The 23,163-nt window shown below is 42.1% G+C and overlaps 3 protein-coding genes and 21 non-coding genes across 32 annotated transcripts in view; 23 read left to right on the forward strand and 1 right to left on the reverse strand.

Moving 5' to 3' along the window:
• Positions 1 to 23,163, reverse strand: part of LOC119475743 (cilia- and flagella-associated protein 54-like) — a 65,215-nt gene that overhangs the window by 14,743 nt on the left and 27,309 nt on the right. For all 8 annotated transcript variants that reach the window (XM_037748727.1, XM_037748726.1, XM_037748728.1 and 5 more), the window contains 9 exons: positions 23,005 to 23,091; positions 22,791 to 22,910; positions 22,350 to 22,397; positions 21,933 to 22,074; positions 19,674 to 19,840; positions 19,375 to 19,517; positions 19,160 to 19,283; positions 18,682 to 18,841; positions 17,528 to 17,685 (listed from right to left, as the gene is read on the reverse strand). In XM_037748727.1, coding sequence (XP_037604655.1) covers positions 17,528 to 17,685; positions 18,682 to 18,841; positions 19,160 to 19,283; positions 19,375 to 19,517; positions 19,674 to 19,840; positions 21,933 to 22,074; positions 22,350 to 22,397; positions 22,791 to 22,910; positions 23,005 to 23,091 — 1,149 coding nt within the window. The remainder of the gene's footprint in view (positions 1 to 17,527; positions 17,686 to 18,681; positions 18,842 to 19,159; positions 19,284 to 19,374; positions 19,518 to 19,673; positions 19,841 to 21,932; positions 22,075 to 22,349; positions 22,398 to 22,790; positions 22,911 to 23,004; positions 23,092 to 23,163) is intronic.
• Positions 501 to 573, forward strand: trnar-acg. The gene has a single exon. It is a non-coding gene; the product is annotated as a tRNA-Arg (tRNA).
• trnah-gug lies at positions 980 to 1,051 on the forward strand. Its single transcript has one exon. It is a non-coding gene; the product is annotated as a tRNA-His (tRNA).
• On the forward strand, positions 1,260 to 1,332 carry trnar-acg. The gene has a single exon. It is a non-coding gene; the product is annotated as a tRNA-Arg (tRNA).
• On the forward strand, positions 1,739 to 1,810 carry trnah-gug. Its single transcript has one exon. It is a non-coding gene; the product is annotated as a tRNA-His (tRNA).
• On the forward strand, positions 2,019 to 2,091 carry trnar-acg. The gene has a single exon. It is a non-coding gene; the product is annotated as a tRNA-Arg (tRNA).
• trnah-gug lies at positions 2,485 to 2,556 on the forward strand. Its single transcript has one exon. It is a non-coding gene; the product is annotated as a tRNA-His (tRNA).
• trnar-acg lies at positions 2,765 to 2,837 on the forward strand. Its single transcript has one exon. It is a non-coding gene; the product is annotated as a tRNA-Arg (tRNA).
• trnah-gug lies at positions 3,232 to 3,303 on the forward strand. The gene has a single exon. It is a non-coding gene; the product is annotated as a tRNA-His (tRNA).
• trnar-acg lies at positions 3,512 to 3,584 on the forward strand. Its single transcript has one exon. It is a non-coding gene; the product is annotated as a tRNA-Arg (tRNA).
• trnah-gug lies at positions 3,991 to 4,062 on the forward strand. Its single transcript has one exon. It is a non-coding gene; the product is annotated as a tRNA-His (tRNA).
• On the forward strand, positions 4,271 to 4,343 carry trnar-acg. The gene has a single exon. It is a non-coding gene; the product is annotated as a tRNA-Arg (tRNA).
• On the forward strand, positions 4,750 to 4,821 carry trnah-gug. The gene has a single exon. It is a non-coding gene; the product is annotated as a tRNA-His (tRNA).
• Positions 5,030 to 5,102, forward strand: trnar-acg. Its single transcript has one exon. It is a non-coding gene; the product is annotated as a tRNA-Arg (tRNA).
• On the forward strand, positions 5,789 to 5,861 carry trnar-acg. The gene has a single exon. It is a non-coding gene; the product is annotated as a tRNA-Arg (tRNA).
• Positions 6,255 to 6,326, forward strand: trnah-gug. The gene has a single exon. It is a non-coding gene; the product is annotated as a tRNA-His (tRNA).
• trnar-acg lies at positions 6,535 to 6,607 on the forward strand. The gene has a single exon. It is a non-coding gene; the product is annotated as a tRNA-Arg (tRNA).
• On the forward strand, positions 7,002 to 7,073 carry trnah-gug. The gene has a single exon. It is a non-coding gene; the product is annotated as a tRNA-His (tRNA).
• trnar-acg lies at positions 7,282 to 7,354 on the forward strand. The gene has a single exon. It is a non-coding gene; the product is annotated as a tRNA-Arg (tRNA).
• trnah-gug lies at positions 7,749 to 7,820 on the forward strand. The gene has a single exon. It is a non-coding gene; the product is annotated as a tRNA-His (tRNA).
• trnar-acg lies at positions 8,029 to 8,101 on the forward strand. Its single transcript has one exon. It is a non-coding gene; the product is annotated as a tRNA-Arg (tRNA).
• On the forward strand, positions 8,508 to 8,579 carry trnah-gug. Its single transcript has one exon. It is a non-coding gene; the product is annotated as a tRNA-His (tRNA).
• LOC119475744 lies at positions 8,573 to 11,878 on the forward strand. Of its 2 annotated transcripts, XM_037748735.1 has the most exons (4): positions 8,573 to 9,094; positions 10,290 to 11,008; positions 11,105 to 11,224; positions 11,448 to 11,878. In XM_037748735.1, the coding sequence occupies exons 2-4, from the start codon at positions 10,291 to 10,293 to the stop codon at positions 11,804 to 11,806; spliced, it is 1,197 nt and encodes a 398-aa protein (XP_037604663.1). In that variant the 5' UTR covers positions 8,573 to 9,094; position 10,290; the 3' UTR covers positions 11,807 to 11,878. The 2 variants fall into 2 exon arrangements, with proteins under 2 accessions (XP_037604663.1, XP_037604662.1); XM_037748734.1 differs by lacking the exon at positions 8,573 to 9,094 and having other exon boundaries at positions 9,476 to 11,008.
• On the forward strand, positions 12,276 to 13,859 carry LOC119475745. The gene is made up of 2 exons (XM_037748736.1): positions 12,276 to 13,039; positions 13,156 to 13,859. The coding sequence occupies exons 1-2, from the start codon at positions 12,331 to 12,333 to the stop codon at positions 13,410 to 13,412; spliced, it is 966 nt and encodes a 321-aa protein (XP_037604664.1). The 5' UTR covers positions 12,276 to 12,330; the 3' UTR covers positions 13,413 to 13,859.

Consider the following 23,163-nt stretch of genomic DNA (forward strand, 5'->3'; position numbering starts at 1 on the left):
CTGCTATTTTCTAGTGTTACTTGCTAATCACCTTTCTTTGAAAAACAAAATTCGTCCATGAAGGAACAAAATCAGCAGTGCTAGATAAACCATCCATGGAACTTGACTGTCTTTTGTAAGACATCATTTAGGAAATCCACACAGATAAAATAGTAGTAGGTTTGAGATCAAGAGCTCCAAATATATTATGGTTAGAACCAGTTACTTCAAAAGACAAGCAGCCGTGATCGTATAGTGGTTAGTACTCTGCGTTGTGGTCGCAGCAACTCCGGTTCAAATCCGGGTCACGGCAGCAGTGGGGAGCTTACTTTCTTATATGTTGTAATGTACTCCAGCCTCGGCCTTTCTTAGCATAGTTTGAAACTGGACAACTCCAGCCAATATTTTCCTGCGTCAGGCCCCATATTTCCCGATTTTGAGCGGCGTTCTCTACACGACAAAAAAACACCCAGGTTTGCATGCAATGCTGCGAGAAACATGCTCATGCCAGAGCTCACGTAGGGCTAGTGGCGCAATGGATAACGCGTCTGACTACGGATCAGAAGATTCTAGGTTCGACTCCTGGCTAGCTCGTAATCACTTTAGGTTCAAAATGACTTCCTACTCGTTTCCAATGTTCCTGCTCTATAGACTGGTTATCAAAGTAAATTAACATCATCTGGAAAGAGACAAATCATGGCTAAATGGCCCTTTAAAATCTGCTAAAAGCTGTCTCCAACTTTCAGTCACTTTCAGCCAGCCACATTGATCATGGAGCCTCTGCTATTTTCTAGTGTTACTTGCTAATCACCTTTCTTTGAAAAACAAAATTCGTCCATGAAGGAACAAAATCAGCAGTGCTAGATAAACCATCCATGGAACTTGACTGTCTTTTGTAAGACATCATTTAGGAAATCCACACAGATAAAATAGTAGTAGGTTTGAGATCAAGAGCTCCAAATATATTATGGTTAGAACCAGTTACTTCAAAAGACAAGCAGCCGTGATCGTATAGTGGTTAGTACTCTGCGTTGTGGTCGCAGCAACCCCGGTTCGAATCCGGGTCACGGCAGCAGTGGGGAGCTTACTTTCTTATATGTTGTAATGTACTCCAGCCTCGGCCTTTCTTAGCATAGTTTGAAACTGGACAACTCCAGCCAATATTTTTCTGCGTCAGGCCCCATATTTCCCGATTTTGAGCGGCGTTCTCTACACGACAAAAAAACACCCAGGTTTGCATGCAATGCTGCGAGAAACATGCTCATGCCAGAGCTCACGTAGGGCTAGTGGCGCAATGGATAACGCGTCTGACTACGGATCAGAAGATTCTAGGTTCGACTCCTGGCTAGCTCGTAATCACTTTAGGTTCAAAATGACTTCCTACTCGTTTCCAATGTTCCTGCTCTATAGACTGGTTATCAAAGTAAATTAACATCATCTGGAAAGAGACAAATCATGGCTAAATGGCCCTTTAAAATCTGCTAAAAGCTGTCCCCAACTTTCAGTCACTTTCAGCCAGCCACATTGATCATGGAGCCTCTGCTATTTTCTAGTGTTATTTGCTAATCACCTTTCTTTGAAAAACAAAATTCGTCCATGAAGGAACAAAATCAGCAGTGCTAGATAAACCATCCATGGAACTTGACTGTCTTTTGTAAGACATCATTTAGGAAATCCACACAGATAAAATAGTAGTAGGTTTGAGATCAAGAGCTCCAAATATATTATGGTTAGAACCAGTTACTTCAAAAGACAAGCAGCCGTGATCGTATAGTGGTTAGTACTCTGCGTTGTGGTCGCAGCAACCCCGGTTCGAATCCGGGTCACGGCAGCAGTGGGGAGCTTACTTTCTTATATGTTGTAATGTACTCCAGCCTCGGCCTTTCTTAGCATAGTTTGAAACTGGACAACTCCAGCCAATATTTTCCTGCGTCAGGCCCCATATTTCTCGATTTTGAGCGGCGTTCTCTACACGACAAAAAAACACCCAGGTTTGCATGCAATGCTGCGAGAAACATGCTCATGCCAGAGCTCACGTAGGGCTAGTGGCGCAATGGATAACGCGTCTGACTACGGATCAGAAGATTCTAGGTTCGACTCCTGGCTAGCTCGTAATCACTTTAGGTTCAAAATGACTTCCTACTCGTTTCCAATGTTCCTGCTCTATAGACTGGTTATCAAAGTAAATTAACATCATCTGGAAAGAGACAAATCATGGCTAAATGGCCCTTTAAAAGCTGTCTCCAACCAGTCACTTTCAGCCAGCCACATTGATCATGGAGCCTCTGCTATTTTCTAGTGTTACTTGCTAATCACCTTTCTTTGAAAAACAAAATTCGTCCATGAAGGAACAAAATCAGCAGTGCTAGATAAACCATCCATGGAACTTGACTGTCTTTTGTAAGACATCATTTAGGAAATCCACACAGATAAAATAGTAGTAGGTTTGAGATCAAGAGCTCCAAATATATTATGGTTAGAACCAGTTACTTCAAAAGACAAGCAGCCGTGATCGTATAGTGGTTAGTACTCTGCGTTGTGGTCGCAGCAACCCCGGTTCGAATCCGGGTCACGGCAGCAGTGGGGAGCTTACTTTCTTATATGTTGTAATGTACTCCAGCCTCGGCCTTTCTTAGCATAGTTTGAAACTGGACAACTCCAGCCAATATTTTCCTGCGTCAGGCCCCATATTTCCCGATTTTGAGCGGCGTTCTCTACACGACAAAGAAACACCCAGGTTTGCATGCAATGCTGCGACAAACATGCTCATGCCAGAGCTCACGTAGGGCTAGTGGCGCAATGGATAACGCGTCTGACTACGGATCAGAAGATTCTAGGTTCGACTCCTGGCTAGCTCGTAATCACTTTAGGTTCAAAATGACTTCCTACTCGTTTCCAATGTTCCTGCTCTATAGACTGGTTATCAAAGTAAATTAACATCATCTGGAAAGAGAAATCATGGCTAAATGGCCCTTTAAAAGCTGTCTCCAACTTTCAGTTACTTTCAGCCAGCCACATTGATCATGGAGCCTCTGCTATTTTCTAGTGTTACTTGCTAATCACCTTTCTTTGAAAAACAAAATTCGTCCATGAAGGAACAAAATCAGCAGTGCTAGATAAACCATCCATGGAACTTGACTGTCTTTTGTAAGACATCATTTAGGAAATCCACACAGATAAAATAGTAGTAGGTTTGAGATCAAGAGCTCCAAATATATTATGGTTAGAACCAGTTACTTCAAAAGACAAGCAGCCGTGATCGTATAGTGGTTAGTACTCTGCGTTGTGGTCGCAGCAACCCCGGTTCGAATCCGGGTCACGGCAGCAGTGGGGAGCTTACTTTCTTATATGTTGTAATGTACTCCAGCCTCGGCCTTTCTTAGCATAGTTTGAAACTGGACAACTCCAGCCAATATTTTCCTGCGTCAGGCCCCATATTTCTCGATTTTGAGCGGCGTTCTCTACACGACAAAAAAACACCCAGGTTTGCATGCAATGCTGCGAGAAACATGCTCATGCCAGAGCTCACGTAGGGCTAGTGGCGCAATGGATAACGCGTCTGACTACGGATCAGAAGATTCTAGGTTCGACTCCTGGCTAGCTCGTAATCACTTTAGGTTCAAAATGACTTCCTACTCGTTTCCAATGTTCCTGCTCTATAGACTGGTTATCAAAGTAAATTAACATCATCTGGAAAGAGACAAATCATGGCTAAATGGCCCTTTAAAATCTGCTAAAAGCTGTCTCCAACTTTCAGTCACTTTCAGCCAGCCACATTGATCATGAAGCCCCTGCTATTTTTTAGTGTTATTTGCTAATCACCTTTCTTTGAAAAACAAAATTCGTCCATGAAGGAACAAAATCAGCAGTGCTAGATAAACCATCCATGGAACTTGACTGTCTTTTGTAAGACATCATTTAGGAAATCCACACAGATAAAATAGTAGTAGGTTTGAGATCAAGAGCTCCAAATATATTATGGTTAGAACCAGTTACTTCAAAAGACAAGCAGCCGTGATCGTATAGTGGTTAGTACTCTGCGTTGTGGTCGCAGCAACCCCGGTTCGAATCCGGGTCACGGCAGCAGTGGGGAGCTTACTTTCTTATATGTTGTAATGTACTCCAGCCTCGGCCTTTCTTAGCATAGTTTGAAACTGGACAACTCCAGCCAATATTTTCCTGCGTCAGGCCCCATATTTCTCGATTTTGAGCGGCGTTCTCTACACGACAAAAAAACACCCAGGTTTGCATGCAATGCTGCGAGAAACATGCTCATGCCAGAGCTCACGTAGGGCTAGTGGCGCAATGGATAACGCGTCTGACTACGGATCAGAAGATTCTAGGTTCGACTCCTGGCTAGCTCGTAATCACTTTAGGTTCAAAATGACTTCCTACTCGTTTCCAATGTTCCTGCTCTATAGACTGGTTATCAAAGTAAATTAACATCATCTGGAAAGAGACAAATCATGGCTAAATGGCCCTTTAAAATCTGCTAAAAGCTGTCTCCAACTTTCAGTCACTTTCAGCCAGCCACATTGATCATGAAGCCTCTGCTATTTTTTAGTGTTATTTGCTAATCACCTTTCTTTGAAAAACAAAATTCGTCCATGAAGGAACAAAATCAGCAGTGCTAGATAAACCATCCATGGAACTTGACTGTCTTTTGTAAGACATCATTTAGGAAATCCACACAGATAAAATAGTAGTAGGTTTGAGATCAAGAGCTCCAAATATATTATGGTTAGAACCAGTTACTTCAAAAGACAAGCAGCCGTGATCGTATAGTGGTTAGTACTCTGCGTTGTGGTCGCAGCAACCCTGGTTCGAATCCGGGTCACGGCAGCAGTGGGGAGCTTACTTTCTTATATGTTGTAATGTACTCCAGCCTCGGCCTTTCTTAGCATAGTTTGAAACTGGACAACTCCAGCCAATATTTTCCTGCGTCAGGCCCCATATTTCCCGATTTTGAGCGGCGTTCTCTACACGACAAAAAAACACCCAGGTTTGCATGCAATGCTGCGAGAAACATGCTCATGCCAGAGCTCATGTAGGGCTAGTGGCGCAATGGATAACGCGTCTGACTACGAATCAGAAGATTCTAGGTTCGACTCCTGGCTAGCTCGTAATCACTTTAGGTTCAAAATGACTTCCTACTCGTTTCCAATGTTCCTGCTCTATAGACTGGTTATCAAAGTAAATTAACATCATCTGGAAAGAGACAAATCATGGCTAAATGGCCCTTTAAAATCTGCTAAAAGCAGTCTCCAACTTTCAGTCACTTTCAGCCAGCCACATTGATCATGAAGCCTCTGCTATTTTTTAGTGTTATTTGCTAATCACCTTTCTTTGAAAAACAAAATTCGTCCATGAAGGAACAAAATCAGCAGTGCTAGATAAACCATCCATGAAACTTGACTGTCTTTTGTAAGACATCATTTAGGAAATCCACACAGATAAAATAGTAGTAGGTTTGAGATCAAGAGCTCCAAATATATTATGGTTAGAACCAGTTACTTCAAAAGACAAGCAGCCGTGATCGTATAGTGGTTAGTACTCTGCGTTGTGGCCCCAGCAACCCCGGTTCGAATCTGGGTCACGGCAGCAGCGGGGAGCTTACTTTCTTATATGTTGTAATGTACTCCAGCCTCGGCCTTTCTTAGCATAGTTTGAAACTGGACAACTCCAGCCAATATTTTCCTGCGTCAGGCCCCATATTTCTCGATTTTGAGCGGCGTTCTCTACACGACAAAAAAACACCCAGGTTTGCATGCAATGCTGCGAGAAACATGCTCATGCCAGAGCTCACGTAGGGCTAGTGGCGCAATGGATAACGCGTCTGACTACGGATCAGAAGATTCTAGGTTCGACTCCTGGCTAGCTCGTAAGCACTTTAGGTTCAAAATGACTTCCTACTCGTTTCCAATGTTCCTGCTCTATAGACTGGTTATCAAAGTAAATTAACATCATCTGGAAAGAGACAAATCATGGCTAAATGGCCCTTTAAAAGCTGTCTCCAACCAGTCACTTTCAGCCAGCCACATTGATCATGGAGCCTCTGCTATTTTCTAGTGTTACTTGCTAATCACCTTTCTTTGAAAAACAAAATTCGTCCATGAAGGAACAAAATCAGCAGTGCTAGATAAACCATCCATGGAACTTGACTGTCTTTTGTAAGACATCATTTAGGAAATCCACACAGATAAAATAGTAGTAGGTTTGAGATCAAGAGCTCCAAATATATTATGGTTAGAACCAGTTACTTCAAAAGACAAGCAGCCGTGATCGTATAGTGGTTAGTACTCTGCGTTGTGGTCGCAGCAACCCCGGTTCGAATCCGGGTCACGGCAGCAGTGGGGAGCTTACTTTCTTATATGTTGTAATGTACTCCAGCCTCGGCCTTTCTTAGCATAGTTTGAAACTGGACAACTCCAGCCAATATTTTCCTGCGTCAGGCCCCATATTTCCCGATTTTGAGCGGCGTTCTCTACACGACAAAGAAACACCCAGGTTTGCATGCAATGCTGCGACAAACATGCTCATGCCAGAGCTCACGTAGGGCTAGTGGCGCAATGGATAACGCGTCTGACTACGGATCAGAAGATTCTAGGTTCGACTCCTGGCTAGCTCGTAATCACTTTAGGTTCAAAATGACTTCCTACTCGTTTCCAATGTTCCTGCTCTATAGACTGGTTATCAAAGTAAATTAACATCATCTGGAAAGAGAAATCATGGCTAAATGGCCCTTTAAAAGCTGTCTCCAACTTTCAGTTACTTTCAGCCAGCCACATTGATCATGGAGCCTCTGCTATTTTCTAGTGTTACTTGCTAATCACCTTTCTTTGAAAAACAAAATTCGTCCATGAAGGAACAAAATCAGCAGTGCTAGATAAACCATCCATGGAACTTGACTGTCTTTTGTAAGACATCATTTAGGAAATCCACACAGATAAAATAGTAGTAGGTTTGAGATCAAGAGCTCCAAATATATTATGGTTAGAACCAGTTACTTCAAAAGACAAGCAGCCGTGATCGTATAGTGGTTAGTACTCTGCGTTGTGGTCGCAGCAACCCCGGTTCGAATCCGGGTCACGGCAGCAGTGGGGAGCTTACTTTCTTATATGTTGTAATGTACTCCAGCCTCGGCCTTTCTTAGCATAGTTTGAAACTGGACAACTCCAGCCAATATTTTCCTGCGTCAGGCCCCATATTTCCCGATTTTGAGCGGCGTTCTCTACACGACAAAGAAACACCCAGGTTTGCATGCAATGCTGCGACAAACATGCTCATGCCAGAGCTCACGTAGGGCTAGTGGCGCAATGGATAACGCGTCTGACTACGGATCAGAAGATTCTAGGTTCGACTCCTGGCTAGCTCGTAATCACTTTAGGTTCAAAATGACTTCCTACTCGTTTCCAATGTTCCTGCTCTATAGACTGGTTATCAAAGTAAATTAACATCATCTGGAAAGAGAAATCATGGCTAAATGGCCCTTTAAAAGCTGTCTCCAACTTTCAGTTACTTTCAGCCAGCCACATTGATCATGGAGCCTCTGCTATTTTCTAGTGTTACTTGCTAATCACCTTTCTTTGAAAAACAAAATTCGTCCATGAAGGAACAAAATCAGCAGTGCTAGATAAACCATCCATGGAACTTGACTGTCTTTTGTAAGACATCATTTAGGAAATCCACACAGATAAAATAGTAGTAGGTTTGAGATCAAGAGCTCCAAATATATTATGGTTAGAACCAGTTACTTCAAAAGACAAGCAGCCGTGATCGTATAGTGGTTAGTACTCTGCGTTGTGGTCGCAGCAACCCCGGTTCGAATCCGGGTCACGGCAGCAGTGGGGAGCTTACTTTCTTATATGTTGTAATGTACTCCAGCCTCGGCCTTTCTTAGCATAGTTTGAAACTGGACAACTCCAGCCAATATTTTCCTGCGTCAGGCCCCATATTTCTCGATTTTGAGCGGCGTTCTCTACACGACAAAAAAACACCCAGGTTTGCATGCAATGCTGCGAGAAACATGCTCATGCCAGAGCTCACGTAGGGCTAGTGGCGCAATGGATAACGCGTCTGACTACGGATCAGAAGATTCTAGGTTCGACTCCTGGCTAGCTCGTAATCACTTTAGGTTCAAAATGACTTCCTACTCGTTTCCAATGTTCCTGCTCTATAGACTGGTTATCAAAGTAAATTAACATCATCTGGAAAAAGACAAATCATGGCTAAATGGCCCTTTAAAATCTGCTAAAAGCTGTCTCCAACTTTCAGTCACTTTCAGCCAGCCACATTGATCATGAAGCCTCTGCTATTTCTTAGTGTTATTTGCTAATCACCTTTCTTTGAAAAACAAAATTCGTCCATGAAGGAACAAAATCAGCAGTGCTAGATAAACCATCCATGGAACTTGACTGTCTTTTGTAAGACATCATTTAGGAAATCCACACAGATAAAATAGTAGTAGGTTTGAGATCAAGAGCTCCAAATATATTATGGTTAGAACCAGTTACTTCAAAAGACAAGCAGCCGTGATCGTATAGTGGTTAGTACTCTGCGTTGTGGTCGCAGCAACCCCGGTTCGAATCCGGGTCACGGCAGCAGTGGGGAGCTTACTTTCTTATATGTTGTAATGTACTCCAGCCTCGGCCTTTCTTAGCATAGTTTGAAACTGGACAACTCCAGCCAATATTTTCCTGCGTCAGGCCCCATATTTCCCGATTTTGAGCGGCGTTCTTTACACGACAAAAAAACACCCAGGTTTGCATGCAATGCTGCGAGAAACATGCTCATGCCAGAGCTCACGTAGGGCTAGTGGCGCTCCCTGTCGCCTGTCGGTCGAGCTCATCCATCATTTGAGAGCCAATCATCTTGCGTATCGCTACCAAGATTCGACCAAGATTTGACCAATCGGAGGCCGCCCTGCTACCAAGAATGGCGACAGCCAATCACCGTCCGTTGCGTCTACCAAGATTTGACCAATCACACTCGCTATCGCTACCAAGATTGACGCCGGAAGCCACGCCCCTAGAAATCAACGTCAGGTCCCTTCAACGGAAAGTCAAGTCCTTCACCAGAATTTCTTTTCGACCCGACGTCTTTCGCTATATTTTGGGTAAGTTTCATCGACATTTTCACATTATATCATATTAACCATTTATTGAAAATATGTGGTTTACATTGGTGGCGAGCCAGCACGATAGCGAGCTAATGTCATATCCACGTAACCTGGCTATCTCACACTAGTTGAAGTCGCGAACGACACTCCATTCATAACCAGCTGACGTCAGCTGATATGACACTATGCTTTATTTTAGACAGCTGACAGCACTAGTGTGTTAGCCTGTCTGTTTATATAGGGGATTATGTAGGTCTACAGTTAATATCGGGCTGGCTATTTGGTAATAACACTGACGTTAATCAGTAGTTACGAGCCAGCACGCCAGCAGGCTAAATGTGAAAATGTCATATCCACGTAACATGGCTATCTTACACTAGTTGAAGTCATGAACGACACTCCATTCATAACCAGCTAACGTTAGCTGATATGACACTATGCTTTATTTTAGGCAGCTGACAACACTAGTGTGTTAGCCTGTCTGTTTACATAGCACATTATGTAGCCCTACAGTTAATAACGGGCTGGCTATTTGGTAATAACACTGACGTTAACGTTAATCAATAGTACAAGACAGAAAATACGTAGTCCACAGTTTACCAACGTAATCTATGTTTCTACTCTTTATGTGTGGATCAGTCTATGTATTTGGTATTTTGCTGAGTATGCTAATTTAGCCCCTGTGTATATGAATTGTTTCAGAATGTTATAGTGTTAAGTTACAGGTTGTAAAGCAGTTGAGAATAAGACATGTAATGCATAGGTCCAGTAAGGTACTCACCTGGTAACTAGTTTAAAAAAATAAATTGTTTACAGATTCTGTATAGTAAGTACATTATTAGAAAACACTATCACAGACAGACAGAGGCAACTAAATGTTGCATAACCTCTTTTGCATGAGAAGTAATGGACACAGAGTGTAATTTATGTTAGTTTAGCTAGATTGGAGATCAGGATACAAGGATACAAAGGCTTTGTTGTCATATGCATAAATAAACACGTTATCAATGCAATGACATTCTTAGTTTGCTGGATCACTATCCTGTAGTGAAATGTACTAAAAATAAATATGAAATTAAGAAAGAACATAGAAATTATAATATAACATATAGCAGGCCATAATTTTACAATATAAGATGACAGACCAAGCATATTCTAACTGTTGTTGTTTTTTTTCCCCCCAATCATACAGAATGGAGCCTAAATTTAGGAGGAGGGGGGATGGCCACGCTAGCCTCTTTGACACAGAGGAAGCAAAAAGAGTTAAGGGGGAGAACAGGCCATGGGTGCGGGCTCTGTCGCCTGAGAGGGTGAAAGAGTCTGCAAAGATGGCTGTTCTGCGTCGCGGTGGAGACCCGGAGAATATGCAGCATGTCCTGGGCCAACATCAGATGCAGTTTGGGATTTTCAGGGGCCAAACTTTTCACTGGGTGGCAGAAAATGCGTTGGGGTATGCAGGTTATGTGGTGGCATCAATGTCAGAGGAGTCAGGAAGCTCTGATTCACACAACAACCTCGCCAACAAAAGAGCCTTCCAGGGGTACATCTCACATTATCCTGCAGGCCGTTATGCCATCCAGGTCAAGCGGGAGGTGAGATCCGCTAGAGGCCAGAGCCAACCTGCCACTGCTGCTGCTGCCACCTCCACACAGCCGCCCTCCAGCTCACCACGGCCCTCAGCCTCTTTGCGAGCTGCCACCTCCACACAGCTGCTCTCCACCTCACCACAGCCGCCCTCCACCTCACCACAACCTTCAGCCTCTTTGCGAGCAGCTGCCACCTCCACCTCCTCGCGACTATCCTCAGTGCCTGTATCCTCCCTGCGCTCATTGCTGATAGGGAAAGGCAAGTCTCAGCACAGCATTGAGAAGTCTGTGAAGAGGTTGTTTGCACCCCAAAAGATTCAGCCATGTAAGTATGCAACTAGAAAATGGATTTTGTGAAAAGCTGAGTTGTACATTTTTTCATATCTTTAATGTATTCTATTTTGATGTCATTCTTTTTCAGCTGTTCCTGCTCTGTGTCCTGCTGGATCCACCACGGCACCTTTGCTGGAAACAGTGAAATCGGAACCCACCGACAGTGAGCTTTTGCTGGCCGCTGAACAGATTCAGTCAGAAATAGCGCGTATGTATTTTAATGAAATACTTACACACACTCTTTCTCTCTGTCTCTCACTTTCTCTCTCTCTCTATCTCACACACCACACAGCTGTCTCTCTTAATATTCTTAAAATATATTTGTCTCTTTTATCCACAATTTCTCTTGACATTTTCCCAAAAAGCACAAAGTTATAACCGAGTATACACTTCATTGTTCATTCCTTCATTCTCTCATATCTGTTTAATAGATACCAGAATTTGCCTGCCCGCTGGTTGGATCCCTGCCCTGCCAGAGATTGACCAGCGCTGGATTGCAAAGACCCTGTTCCGGTGGTCACGTTTTAATCAGCCAGAGCTGGACCCTGCAAAGCTGGACAGAATGTGGTGGTATCCACCTCTGCGGTCACTGACCTCTAGTGCCATACCAGCATTGGAGCAGTTCTTTGGGCACCCCCTGTTCCTGTGGATGCCCAGGAAGCTTTGGCGAGTGCGTCTGCTCTGTCCACATCCAGACTGTGGCAAGTCGGAGCTTACATCTGCTGGACTGCACCAGAAAGTCAGGCAGGTGGTTGGTGTCAGTAGCTCTTACTACTTGGCATCTGAGTAGCTCGCATGTAAGAGCTGCAAGAGAAAACTGATCAGCTGGAGCCACAACATCGTCTCCCAGTTGGACATTGGCCACCGCATCCAGTTCCCATGTCTGCTGACATACAAGCTGGGGTGTGACATCCAGGTTGTGCGCCTGATGCGCCAGCGAGGCTTGGGGAACAGCAGCAGCCAGCTTCAAAAGCAGCTGGAGGAGCAGCATGCAGAGAACTGGCTTGAGAAACAAATTCAGTTTCTCACTGATTACAGAGGAGTTGCCCGTGCTGTCTCCTCTGGGCTGATTTCACCAGTCCCGCTTGGGGACATGCCAGTTATGCCTGCAGTGCCGAAACATCGCTGGCTGATGCAGGTATACGCCCAGGATGTCCTCAGCAGGCTGGATGAAGTGAAAGCCTCCATCAAACACTCTTTGGCCAGGTCCTCAAGATGGACTCAACCAAGAAGATCGTGAGGAAGCTGGCAGGTCAGGCCCGGTCTACTGCTGCTTGGGCCACCAACATTGACAATGAGCATGGGCATGTCATCATGTCTATGCTCACAGCAAGTGAGGGCTGGGGATTGATGAAGATGGCAGAGGGTCTTGTGAGGCGCTACAAGGATGCTGGAGTGCCACCCCCAGAGATCCTGTATGTAGACCGTGACTGCTGTGGGAACTCACACCTACATAAGATTTTTGGGGCATGGCCGGACATGAACATAAAGTTGGACGTCTGGCACTTTATGAGGAGGTTTGCCACCGGATGCACAACTGACTCACATGCACTCTACACCAGCTTCATGGCCCAACTCACCCGCTGCATCTTTGTGTGGGATGACAGTGACCTGCAGCGACTCAGGGCAGCCAAGCGGGCGGAGCTAGAGGCAAGCCGCATGCGTCCCACAGAAGCGGATGTGACACTCCACATCACAAAGGCAGAGATGCAGCTTCACTGCAAGAGGACCATCCGGGAAACCAGTGAGATGGAAGTGATGCTCAGGCAGTTGATCGAGGCATATGATGGAAAGAGGGGCTGCAACACACTTGGCGTGCCTCTGATCAACTCTGCAAGGATGGCGGAAATCTGGAAGGCCCAGCGCAAGCACATCCCCTGCCTCCAGGACCCTCCAGGTTTCCAGCTGTATACGCAGACTGGGACACTGAAGAAGGGCGGTCATGTGCTCCCAACATACCGGTGTGCCAGAGGCTCCACTTCACTGGAGAGTTTCCATTTGCACATGAACCGCTTCATCCCAGGTAAAGAGTGCACACCGTTAGGTTTCCATCTAAGTTGTAATGAAATTATATTTTATTACATTTGTTAATATATTTGCATGCAAGGAATCACAATGCAAATATTTAATCTTTTTCAGGAACCCTGGCAAGTGACACCTTTTTCCAGGCGTATCTGGTTGATGGTCTTGCCAGGTGGAATGAAGACAGGACCATGACAGCAGAGGGGAGAGTAGGGCCACACTCCTACAGTGGCCTTCTTAGGCATGCTGCCAACCAGCTGTCAGAGGAGGTGCTAGGGAGAAAACTGGTGGAGTACAACCCCCCACGGAAATACACTGGTATGCATGTACTAAATAATTATTGTATGCATGTGGTAAATTACAATAGATTTTAGGCAGGCACGTATTCCTGTCAGTCAACTATGAAGATTTTTTTTTGTTGTTTCAGGAGAGCTCATAGGTATTGAATACCTCTACAACCAAAACAATGCAGTCATGGAGGACTACAAGTTGGCACTCACATCACTGGAAACAGAGGACATCACAGTTGCAGAGGGGGAGCCTTGTGTGGAGATATTTGACATGGAGGATCTGACTGTTCCCACCATGGATACAGTATGGCCCCCACAACTGTGCACTCCATCAGCCCCGACTGGCAACAGCACCACACCATCTACACCCAAGATATCACCCACCACTTCATCTGCACCCACAATTTCACCCACCACACCATCTGCACCCACAGCACTGCCTGCTACTGCACCACCAACTGGACCTGTTGCAACTGTACAGAGTGGTAAGTTTTTATTTAATTTTTAAAGGTGCCAATAATTGTGATTTATATTAACACATAAAACATCAATATCACATGTTCATACATGTTCTCTCTGTATTTGCTTTAATTTGTTCTAATTTAGCTCTTGAGCAAGGCACAAGCAGCTCCACAGATGAGCAGCCTTCAACCGCATCAGGTTCCACCAGTCATGATGTAGGTTTACATTTTTTATAATGTTTTAAACTTCTTTCATGTTACATCTGTAATAACTTCAAATGGACATAATATTGAAAATTGTAAAATACATCTTTGATTTTCATCACTCTTTTTTGTTTAACATAGGACTCAGTTGGACCTGATAACATTGAGGGCTTCCGAGCAGTCCAGGACTTGGCAGACTATTTGGTCAATTTAAAAGACCACAGTCTTGCCCTGTCGAGAGAGGAGGCCGCCCGAGTCATTGGCCTATGGGAGTGCCTATCCCAATTTGACAAAGGACGCACTTTATACCCTCCACGCCACCAGGACACGATCGCAAAAGGCAGATTCAGGGCCACAAAAAAAAATGTTGCGCCTGGTGTGGAGAGTACAAAACGGTATGTATGTTTTGTTGAGCAGGCATGACAATGCTGCATGCTGTTATATAATTTCTTGCACTAACACTAATGTGCTCAATACCTTTGCAGATGCTTTGCGGGAGGGAGGAGCCCAGCACAGTGGCCTGACTGCAATCGCATATGTGAGGCAGTTTTTGCCAGTCTGTGCGAGGAATTCAGTGGCCCCAGGCGCATAAACGGAGTCAGGCACGAGCGTTGGAGCCTGGTCACCAGGGCATACCTCCACATCCGGCAAGTCATTTTGAGCAATGCCGTGGTGATGGAGAGGACCACAATCCAGCTCCCCGTCATGAATAGCGTAACAATCGCTAGTTGGTGAGTTAATAAACACTTAAGCTAGTGAGGTAATAGCCTAGTATTGTACTTTTATATTACACTATGGTATACAAAAAATAATACTTTGAATATTTTTAGGTACTGCAAACGGGAAAGGAAGCAGGAGAAGAGTGTGATGGAGCATGCCATCTCCACCTCAAAAATCACCTTCGTCAGCCCAGAGAGCCTGCCTCCTGCAGTTGAAAGGAAAGGCAGACCCTGTATGCCTAACAGCAGTGTGGCAAATCCCCACATCTTTGTTTTGCCCCCTAATACTGCAGGGATGGTCCAGTTAAAACAAAGACTGAACATAACTCCATCTGCTGGTCTTAGGCCGCCCTTCCTTGCAGCTCTCGAGCCGCCTCTCCAGGCAGCTCCCCAACCTCTCAGACCTCTCCTGCTTGCGCCCAGACCTCTCCTGTGTGCAGCCCAACCTCACCTGCCTGCACCACAACCTCTCTTGCCTGCCTTCCAATCTGTGGTTCCTGCAGGTTCTTCCCTTACAGATGTGCCTTACACCACTCAAAATTACCACAAGAGGAAAAGACAGGAGGAGGAACAGAGTGGCAAAAGGAAGAGGAAATACTCTAGGAAGAGTGACGCTATCACCTGCAAGCAGTGTCAGAGGGAGCGGTACCCTGCCACCCACCAACAGTACTTTGGGAATTGGTACTGCCAGGCCACAGCCACCGTGACTCAGGCTGAGTGGAGGGCTGCACTTGAAGCCCGGGGATATGGCACAAAAAAAGATACTCGACCCTGATAACTCTGTTCACATTAGCCTATATTGTATTGTATTATATACTATTTCATATACTGTATTGTATTCTAGTAATATAGTATTAATAATAATCTATTATATTCTATTATACGATACTATATTCTATTCTATTCTATTACATGGTATTATATTATATTATATGGTATTATATTATATTATATTTTATTATATTGCATTATATTATATATATATTATTCTAGTAACAATAGTATTTATAATATATATTTTTTATTGTATTATATATATATATATATATATTCTGTTCTATTTTGTTCCATTACATTGTATTCCTGTTGATTTTATTGTTGATAAATGTATATACCACTGATTGCACTGATTTTATTACTGTACTGTTTTTAAAATTTGTTTATAATAAATATGTTATTAAGATGACTCAATACAAGTGTTCTTTTTCATTCAAATACAATGTATAGCATACCACTGAATTATATTATATACAATAAATATATATATACTCTTCTAGTAATAATAGTAATAATAATCTATTTTATTAGCCTATATTATATTAAATTATATTATAATATTATATATAAACTATTCTGTCCTGTTCCTAAATGATAGGCTATCAATTAATCACAATGGCAAGTGTATAAAGTTAATAGTCAATGCTTGTGATAAACAAAATAATAATAATCTATTTTATTAGCCTATATTATATTAAATTATATTATAATATTATATATAAACTATTCTGTCCTGTTCCTAAATGATAGGCTATTAATTAATCACAATGGCAAGTGTATAAAGTTAATAGTCAATGCTTGTGATAAAAAAAATATTGTAATATTTACATACAGCACACACTGCTTAATTTCTACCATAGATTAAGCACAACAGACAATATTAACACACCGTTTGAACCGCCTTAATAATAAAGCCAATTACATCTTTCATATCATTACAACACGGGATACGAGGCGATGATCATCAGCCGTGTTTTGGTAGCGCGTTAATGTTACTATTTATAGCATTAATAGCTCGACGATCTGCGATAATAAAGCCAATAGGAAATAGCGATAATAATGATAAATGACCGTCATTATAACGGCAACGATAAAAGATCCACCTTAGAACCATCTATTCATGTGTGTTTGCTAAATATTAATGGCATGAGGTTTGGGTGACACGGGTTTCGAGGCGAGGATCATCAGACATATTCTGGTAGTGTGTTACTATTTTTAGCAACCGTAGCACGACCAACCGGCTATTTCCTTAACGCGTCTGACTACGGATCAGAAGATTCTAGGTTCGACTCCTGGCTAGCTCGTAATCACTTTAGGTTCAAAATGACTTCCTACTCGTTTCCAATGTTCCTGCTCTATAGATTGGGTATCAAAGTAAATTAACATCATCTGGAAAGAGACAAATCATGGGCAAATGTCTCTTTAACATCTGCTAAAAGCTGTCTCAACCCCTCACTTTCAGCCAGCCACATTGATCATGAAGCTTCTGCTGTTTTCTAGTGTTACTTGCTAATCACCTTTCTCTGAAAAACTAAATTTGTTCCTGAAGGAACAAAATCAGCAGTGCTAGATAAACCATCCATGGAACTTAACTGTCTTTTGTAAGACATCATTTAGGAAATCCACACAGATAAAATAGTAAAAGGTTTGAGATCAAGAGCTCCAAATATCTTATAAGAACCAGTTACTTCAAAAGACAAGCAGCCGTGATCGTATAGTGGTTAGTAATCTGCATTGTGGTCGCAGCAACCCCGGTTCGAATCCATGTGAAGGATAAACTGACATTTTCCCTGATGAATAAGGGGATACATTTCCCAGAAAATGAGACGTGTAACCTTCACTGCGAACATTGAGGACACTGACATACATGGATCTGGATAAATCCAAGGACAATATGAACACAAACTTAGTAGACCAAGAAATCTTTAACATACTTGGTTCCCATACTTTGTTAAGGTTTTCTCTCTTTCTTTTGTAAAATATACTAATTTGTTTGATAATAAAAAGTGACAAAAAGGTGTCTGTGTGTATGTTGTACCTGCAGCATTGCCATGCTGTGATCAATCTTGCCTCTCTGTGCTTCGAATTCCGCACCTTCGACCATCAGAAGAGCCTGAATATCGAGTTCTCCCCATCGTGCACATTCATCAAGACCCTCATGTAACACCCGAGCTGCCTCCTCATTGATGTTCTTACCTAGTAAATATAAATATGAACACATCCACACACACGCAGATTCAATATCCAATAATCAACATTCTATTACTAATCTATATGCAACTAATGAAGTCCGCAAATTTTTTTCATTGGTTAGCCATTTGAAGGTGTTGAAAATACTTACATTTTATAATACTCAAATTTTCGGTAACACTTTATAATAACCATCAATTATAAATGGTAAATTGATAGTTAATTAAATGTTAGTTAATTGTTATTTTACTGTTAACAAACCATGAAATTATAATTAATAATGTTAATTAACTATTAGTAATACTATAATATATGTAATTTTAAGAGTTTATTGTTGCACACATTATACAATTTTCTAAGTATTTGTTAATGATTACGAAATTATTTGTAAACCCTTAAGAAATCATTTGTAAAACATCTATAAATATTACATAGATAGATTGACCAGCTCTTGGTAACACTTAACACCTGTTAATGGTATAATGTGTATAACAATAAACTGTTGTGTGTGATACTGTGTACTGTGTAAATACTTTACTAATGTAATCAGAATATATTTGTTATTGTCTCAGCTATGACACAATACATAATTTATAAACTAATTATTTCATATTACACAAACGAATGATAAAATAATTGTATATCATTACTAATAATTTGTTAATTATCATTTCATTGTTTATTTTACAAACAAATAACTATTAACTATGTTTAATCAACTATCAAATTAACATTTATAAATGATGGTTATTATACAGTGTTACCAGAATGGCACTCTGGGCATAATACACCAAGCCTTGTTATGTGAAAAACAATGTAAAGAAACAAGCTAGAGTAGTTCTCTATGTGTTTTTCAAGTATACACCCAGTGCTAGTTTGCATAGGAGGGAAGATTACTAACTTGTCTTGACATTTGTAATTCTTGTGACATACATCCAACTGTTTTAGCTTACAATACACCACTCAGAAAAAAAGAAAGAGCAGCATAACACATGATCGGACCTGGGAAAAAGGCAGCAGTGCAAGGGATGTCTGCGGCCACGCTGCGGACCAGAGCCAGGCGGCAACGCAGCCACAGTGAAACTCCAATTCTGTCACTGGCCTCAACTGCTCTGGGACAGTCTCCATGCAGGGGGTTTGACACACTGCAATCTTTTGAACCCTGCAGACAGGATATTACTACACATATAAACCCATGCATACACCATGTACAATCAATCAATGTTCTACTGCCCCAGTGTGGTTGATATGTGCATATTTTACATGTAAATGTAAAAAAATGACATTATCAAATTTCAGCTACTAACACACTTAGAGGTACCACTTTCATGCTGTTGTTGTTGTCTGCAGTTTGATTGCAGGTGCTATTTTTGGTTGTATTGTTGTCATGTTCTGTAACGTTTACGTCAGTTCACAGATAATGATTTCATATACTTGATTTTTGTTATAAAAAAAAAACGATTTTACATAAACATGCTACCCGTTCACTTCCAGTCCTGGTATGTGGGATCTCAGACGCAAAGTTCTCAGAGCCAGGTATGATTCCTCTCATGATTACAGGAGAATTCTGCAGCAGCACCAAGGAGGAAATTGCCATCTTAGAACTGAAAGGCGTTAAAATGGTTAGGATTGTCAGGAAATACAAATACAAGCATGTAAACACAGGAAACACATGTATAAAGCTGGCTGCTATACCTAAGTGCAGCATGTCCTTGCTGCAGGTATAGGTTGGCCTTTAGAAGATTGGACTCTATTGCCAGTTCCAGGTTCTCTATTTCGCTACAGGACTGAGTGGTGAGCTGCTGCAACAAGGAGGATGCTCCTTCTAGCAAAATGAACTACAACAGAAGAGATGACAGATATGAGCTAGTAGACACAAATAAGTTAGAACAGTACAGTAAGATGCCGAGAATAAAACAACTCAATGCTGAAATTACAGCTAGTGGCAAACCCCTAAGGTAAAGAACTATTGAAAAATCACCAAGAAGTCTTACCTTAATCCTTTGTGGAGTGATCTTCTCCTTCTTGGTATCAAGGCTCAGCACTTTTGTCTCTTCTGTCTTTAGACAGGAGGCCTCAGTGTCCAGTCTGTCCTCTTCATGGGGTTTTGAGTTCACCGAACATTTTGTTATGCTGGCACAAGCTTCTCCTTCAACAGTATCTGAAAGACATTCCCAACATATGCATAACAAGATGTTTGATCCACGGTGACTCTTTTAGAATTACATCAAATTAGTTTTATTTAAAGTGAATGTGAACGTATTCAAAATTAATGTGAACATGTACACAAATATGGCACAGTATGGTGAAAATGATGAATAACATGGAATAGGGTTAGTCTGACAGGCCAGTGTATATGCAGATGCATTCTCGCAATGCAGTGACTCTCATTTAGCCCTATGACACCAAAGGTCGTTAGTTGAAAATTGTAGGGCTGTAAAAGTTACGCGATAATAACGTGTTAACGCAAGTTCGTTTTAACGCCACTAATTTCTTTAACGCATTAATGCAACTTAAGATTTTTAGGTTGCAGCAGGCTCAGTTTTAAAGCTAGAGTGAAGATACGGGCATCATATGAAACTGAAAAACCTAAGGAATCCAACCATATCATACTAGCTTGTCGCAAAGAAGGTTAAATAACGCTCCAAACTTGTGCTAAATTTTGGGGAAGAAAAACTGGCATGGCCATTTTCAAAGGGGCCCCTTGGCCTCTGGTCTCAAGATATGTGCATGAAAATGGGTTCTATGGGTACCCACAAGTTTCCCCTTTACCGACATGCCCACTTTATGATGATCACATGCAGTTTGGTGCAAGTCATAGTCAAGTCAGCACACTGACACACTGATGATTTTGGCATAATTTTTATGCTAAATGCAGTACCTGTGAGGGTATCTGGACAATATTTGTCATTGTTTTGTGTTGTTAATTGATTTCCAATAATAAATATATACATACATTTGCATAAAGAAAGCATATTCACCCACTCCCATATTGATAAGAGTATTAAACACTTGACAAATCTCCCTTAAGGTACATTTCGAACAGATAAACAATGTGTGATTAATATGCAATTAATCATGATTAACTATGGACAATCATGCAATTAATCGCGACTAAATATTTAAATCGATTTACAGCCCTACAAAATTGTAAAATGACCTATAACTATTTGACCCACTACATGACATTGAGGATAAATTGGTTACATTTTTTAAAGTAGCGAGGCAAGTTTTTCTCAAAAAGGCCCATAGACCTCTTGGATGTTGGATATTTGGAGCAACGGAGAACACGAAAAGGGTATGTTCCTATTCAAATTAAAGGGACTGTTTGTAACTTCTTACTCATATAAATCAATCCGGGTCGGTGTCCCATGCGCGCTAGCATGTGGCTATGCTGTTCAGACTCAGACTCCAACACAAACTACACGGAAGCACCAAAACCGCGAAGTTATATCTAGTGAAGCCCGTCTTGCAAAACAGTGTTGGCCGTGGTCGGAGGACGCGGGGGAGACCGTAGCTTTGGTCTCCAGGGCCTGAGTCTCTGCTGTACTCTGCTCCTCTGCATGCTTGCATTCACTCAAACACTGCGCTCGTTCTCACTCTCTCGATCCACCTCTACACGTGCATGCGCGCACACTACACACTGCAGAAGAGTTAGTTTAGCTCTGAGAATATCTAGTGAATGTACTGTGGACGTTTGTGCAGAAATAAATGCTGCAGCTCCTCCAGACCAACAGAGGTTTCCCGTGTTTTGTGAAGTGACGGGGCTCCACAGCGAGTCACGTTATCGTCTCGGACAGGGTGCCGGTGTCTCCCCTGTTCCCTCCGGCCGCGGTTTGGAGGCCGAGGAAGGAAAAGCCAACACTAGGATCAGCATTGATTCATGGAGAGACCTTCATCTGGTCAGCTAACATTACTGCCAAGCAGGTGGTTTTAGCTGATGTGTGTCGCCTCACTGTCTTGACGGATGCTCGCTCACATTCAGGTAGCGCGTGCACAGGGGTGAGCGCTGGCAACAGGACGCTGACTTTCATTGACTTAACGGCCACATGTGTTGCTTTTACAACCAATTTCTGATTCTTACAAACAGTCCCTTTAAATGTATATCAGTATAATAGCATGTATCCTACCCTAATGTTCTTGCACAAATTAAATTTATTTGGTTCAAGGCAATCCAATGAGAGATGTCACATGATCCAAATAATAAACCCAATATAAATGACAGAGAGAAGAAAGTACTCTTGCTTACAGACCTGACACAGGAGGGCCTTGTACGGTGTTACTGAGTGCCAGGACTAGTTGTAGACGAGCAAGGTTGAATCGGATGCACAATGTGGATCCATACAGAGTCCGCACCTCTGGAGCAAAGTCAGAGTTCACAAGTTCCTCCAAAGCCTAACCACAAACCACAACCACACAAATTACATTAACTTGGGGTTGGGGAGAAGAAGTGATTCTGTTATATCATCAAAAGGAAAGAAAATTGTACCCCCACCGTACATAATGTGGCAGTATGGTTATTCATTTTAAGATTGATTTATGTGACTATTCATCCACCAGAAACAATGTAAGATTTACTTTTTCATCTAAATTAGAATACTTGACAGAATTACACTAATGAAATGCTCCCAGATCTTCAGCTTTCTAAAGAAATCCTATACAGAAAGTACCTCAGAGTTGTCCAGGAGAGACTTGTTGCTGTAGAATGTCTTCACAGGCTGCAGAATAAGCACAATCTATAATGTCTATTCAAATTATGGCATATATAAACAAACATAACAATACTTTCAATACTGTGCAGAGGCAGCACAACAACAAATATTTTTGTTTGACAGTCTTCCAGAAATACTGTACAGTCTGTCTCCCACTAATGTTTGAATTAGGTTAAGTAAGTAACCGGTACACATATGTATCTCTCCATTAGGTGTTGGGCAAATATCCATGTCTTCACATATTCCATGAAAAATTCAGATTTACAGTATTATAAACACAATGTCAACATTGTAACTAAAAGTGTACATAAAGTATGTCAACAATAACAAGATGCTACACTGTCAAAATTACCAGTTTACACTGGCTAAGAGAGAAAGGAAACATATGTGTGTTGTTACTTGGGGATTATCTTTGGCGATGTAGTGTCCATAAGGCAGAAGGAGGCCTGTTCCTTGTGTGAGCTGAACTGCCTCCTTTACAGCTTCAGTGAACAGACACAGTTCAGTAAGGGCACGTATCTGCAGAAAACACCAACCCAGAGTGAAATCTCCACCAGAATCATGACAGGAAAAACATTTACATGTACATATAGAAGACAACACAAATGCTGACCTTAAGTATTTTGCCCTCAACAGTGCGTTGGAAATCTCTGCACACAGTCCCCACAAAATGTAGGTAAAGGGCTAGTGTGGGCAGTAGCTGAAATTACAAACATGATTTAACAAGTCAATTATTCATCTTGAGCACTGCAGTTCAAAACGAGGACAGACA

The sequence above is a fragment of the Sebastes umbrosus genome, chromosome 17 (assembly GCF_015220745.1).
Source record: "Sebastes umbrosus isolate fSebUmb1 chromosome 17, fSebUmb1.pri, whole genome shotgun sequence".
NCBI classification, from domain to species: Eukaryota; Metazoa; Chordata; class Actinopteri; order Perciformes; family Sebastidae; genus Sebastes; species Sebastes umbrosus.

Bases quoted from the DNA above. Each gene is read 5' to 3' on its own strand.
- LOC119475745 (XM_037748736.1), top strand. From the start codon at position 12,331: ATGTCTATGCTCACAGCAAGTGAGGGCTGGGGATTGATGAAGATGGCA. The intron at 13,040-13,155 runs GTAAAGAGTGCA...AATCTTTTTCAG, and splicing joins CATGAACCGCTTCATCCCAG to GAACCCTGGCAAGTGACACC.
- LOC119475744 (XM_037748734.1), top strand. From the start codon at position 10,234: ATGACAGACCAAGCATATTCTAACTGTTGTTGTTTTTTTTCCCCCCAA. The intron at 11,009-11,104 runs GTAAGTATGCAA...ATTCTTTTTCAG, and splicing joins ACCCCAAAAGATTCAGCCAT to CTGTTCCTGCTCTGTGTCCT. The intron at 11,225-11,447 runs GTATGTATTTTA...TCTGTTTAATAG, and splicing joins GATTCAGTCAGAAATAGCGC to ATACCAGAATTTGCCTGCCC.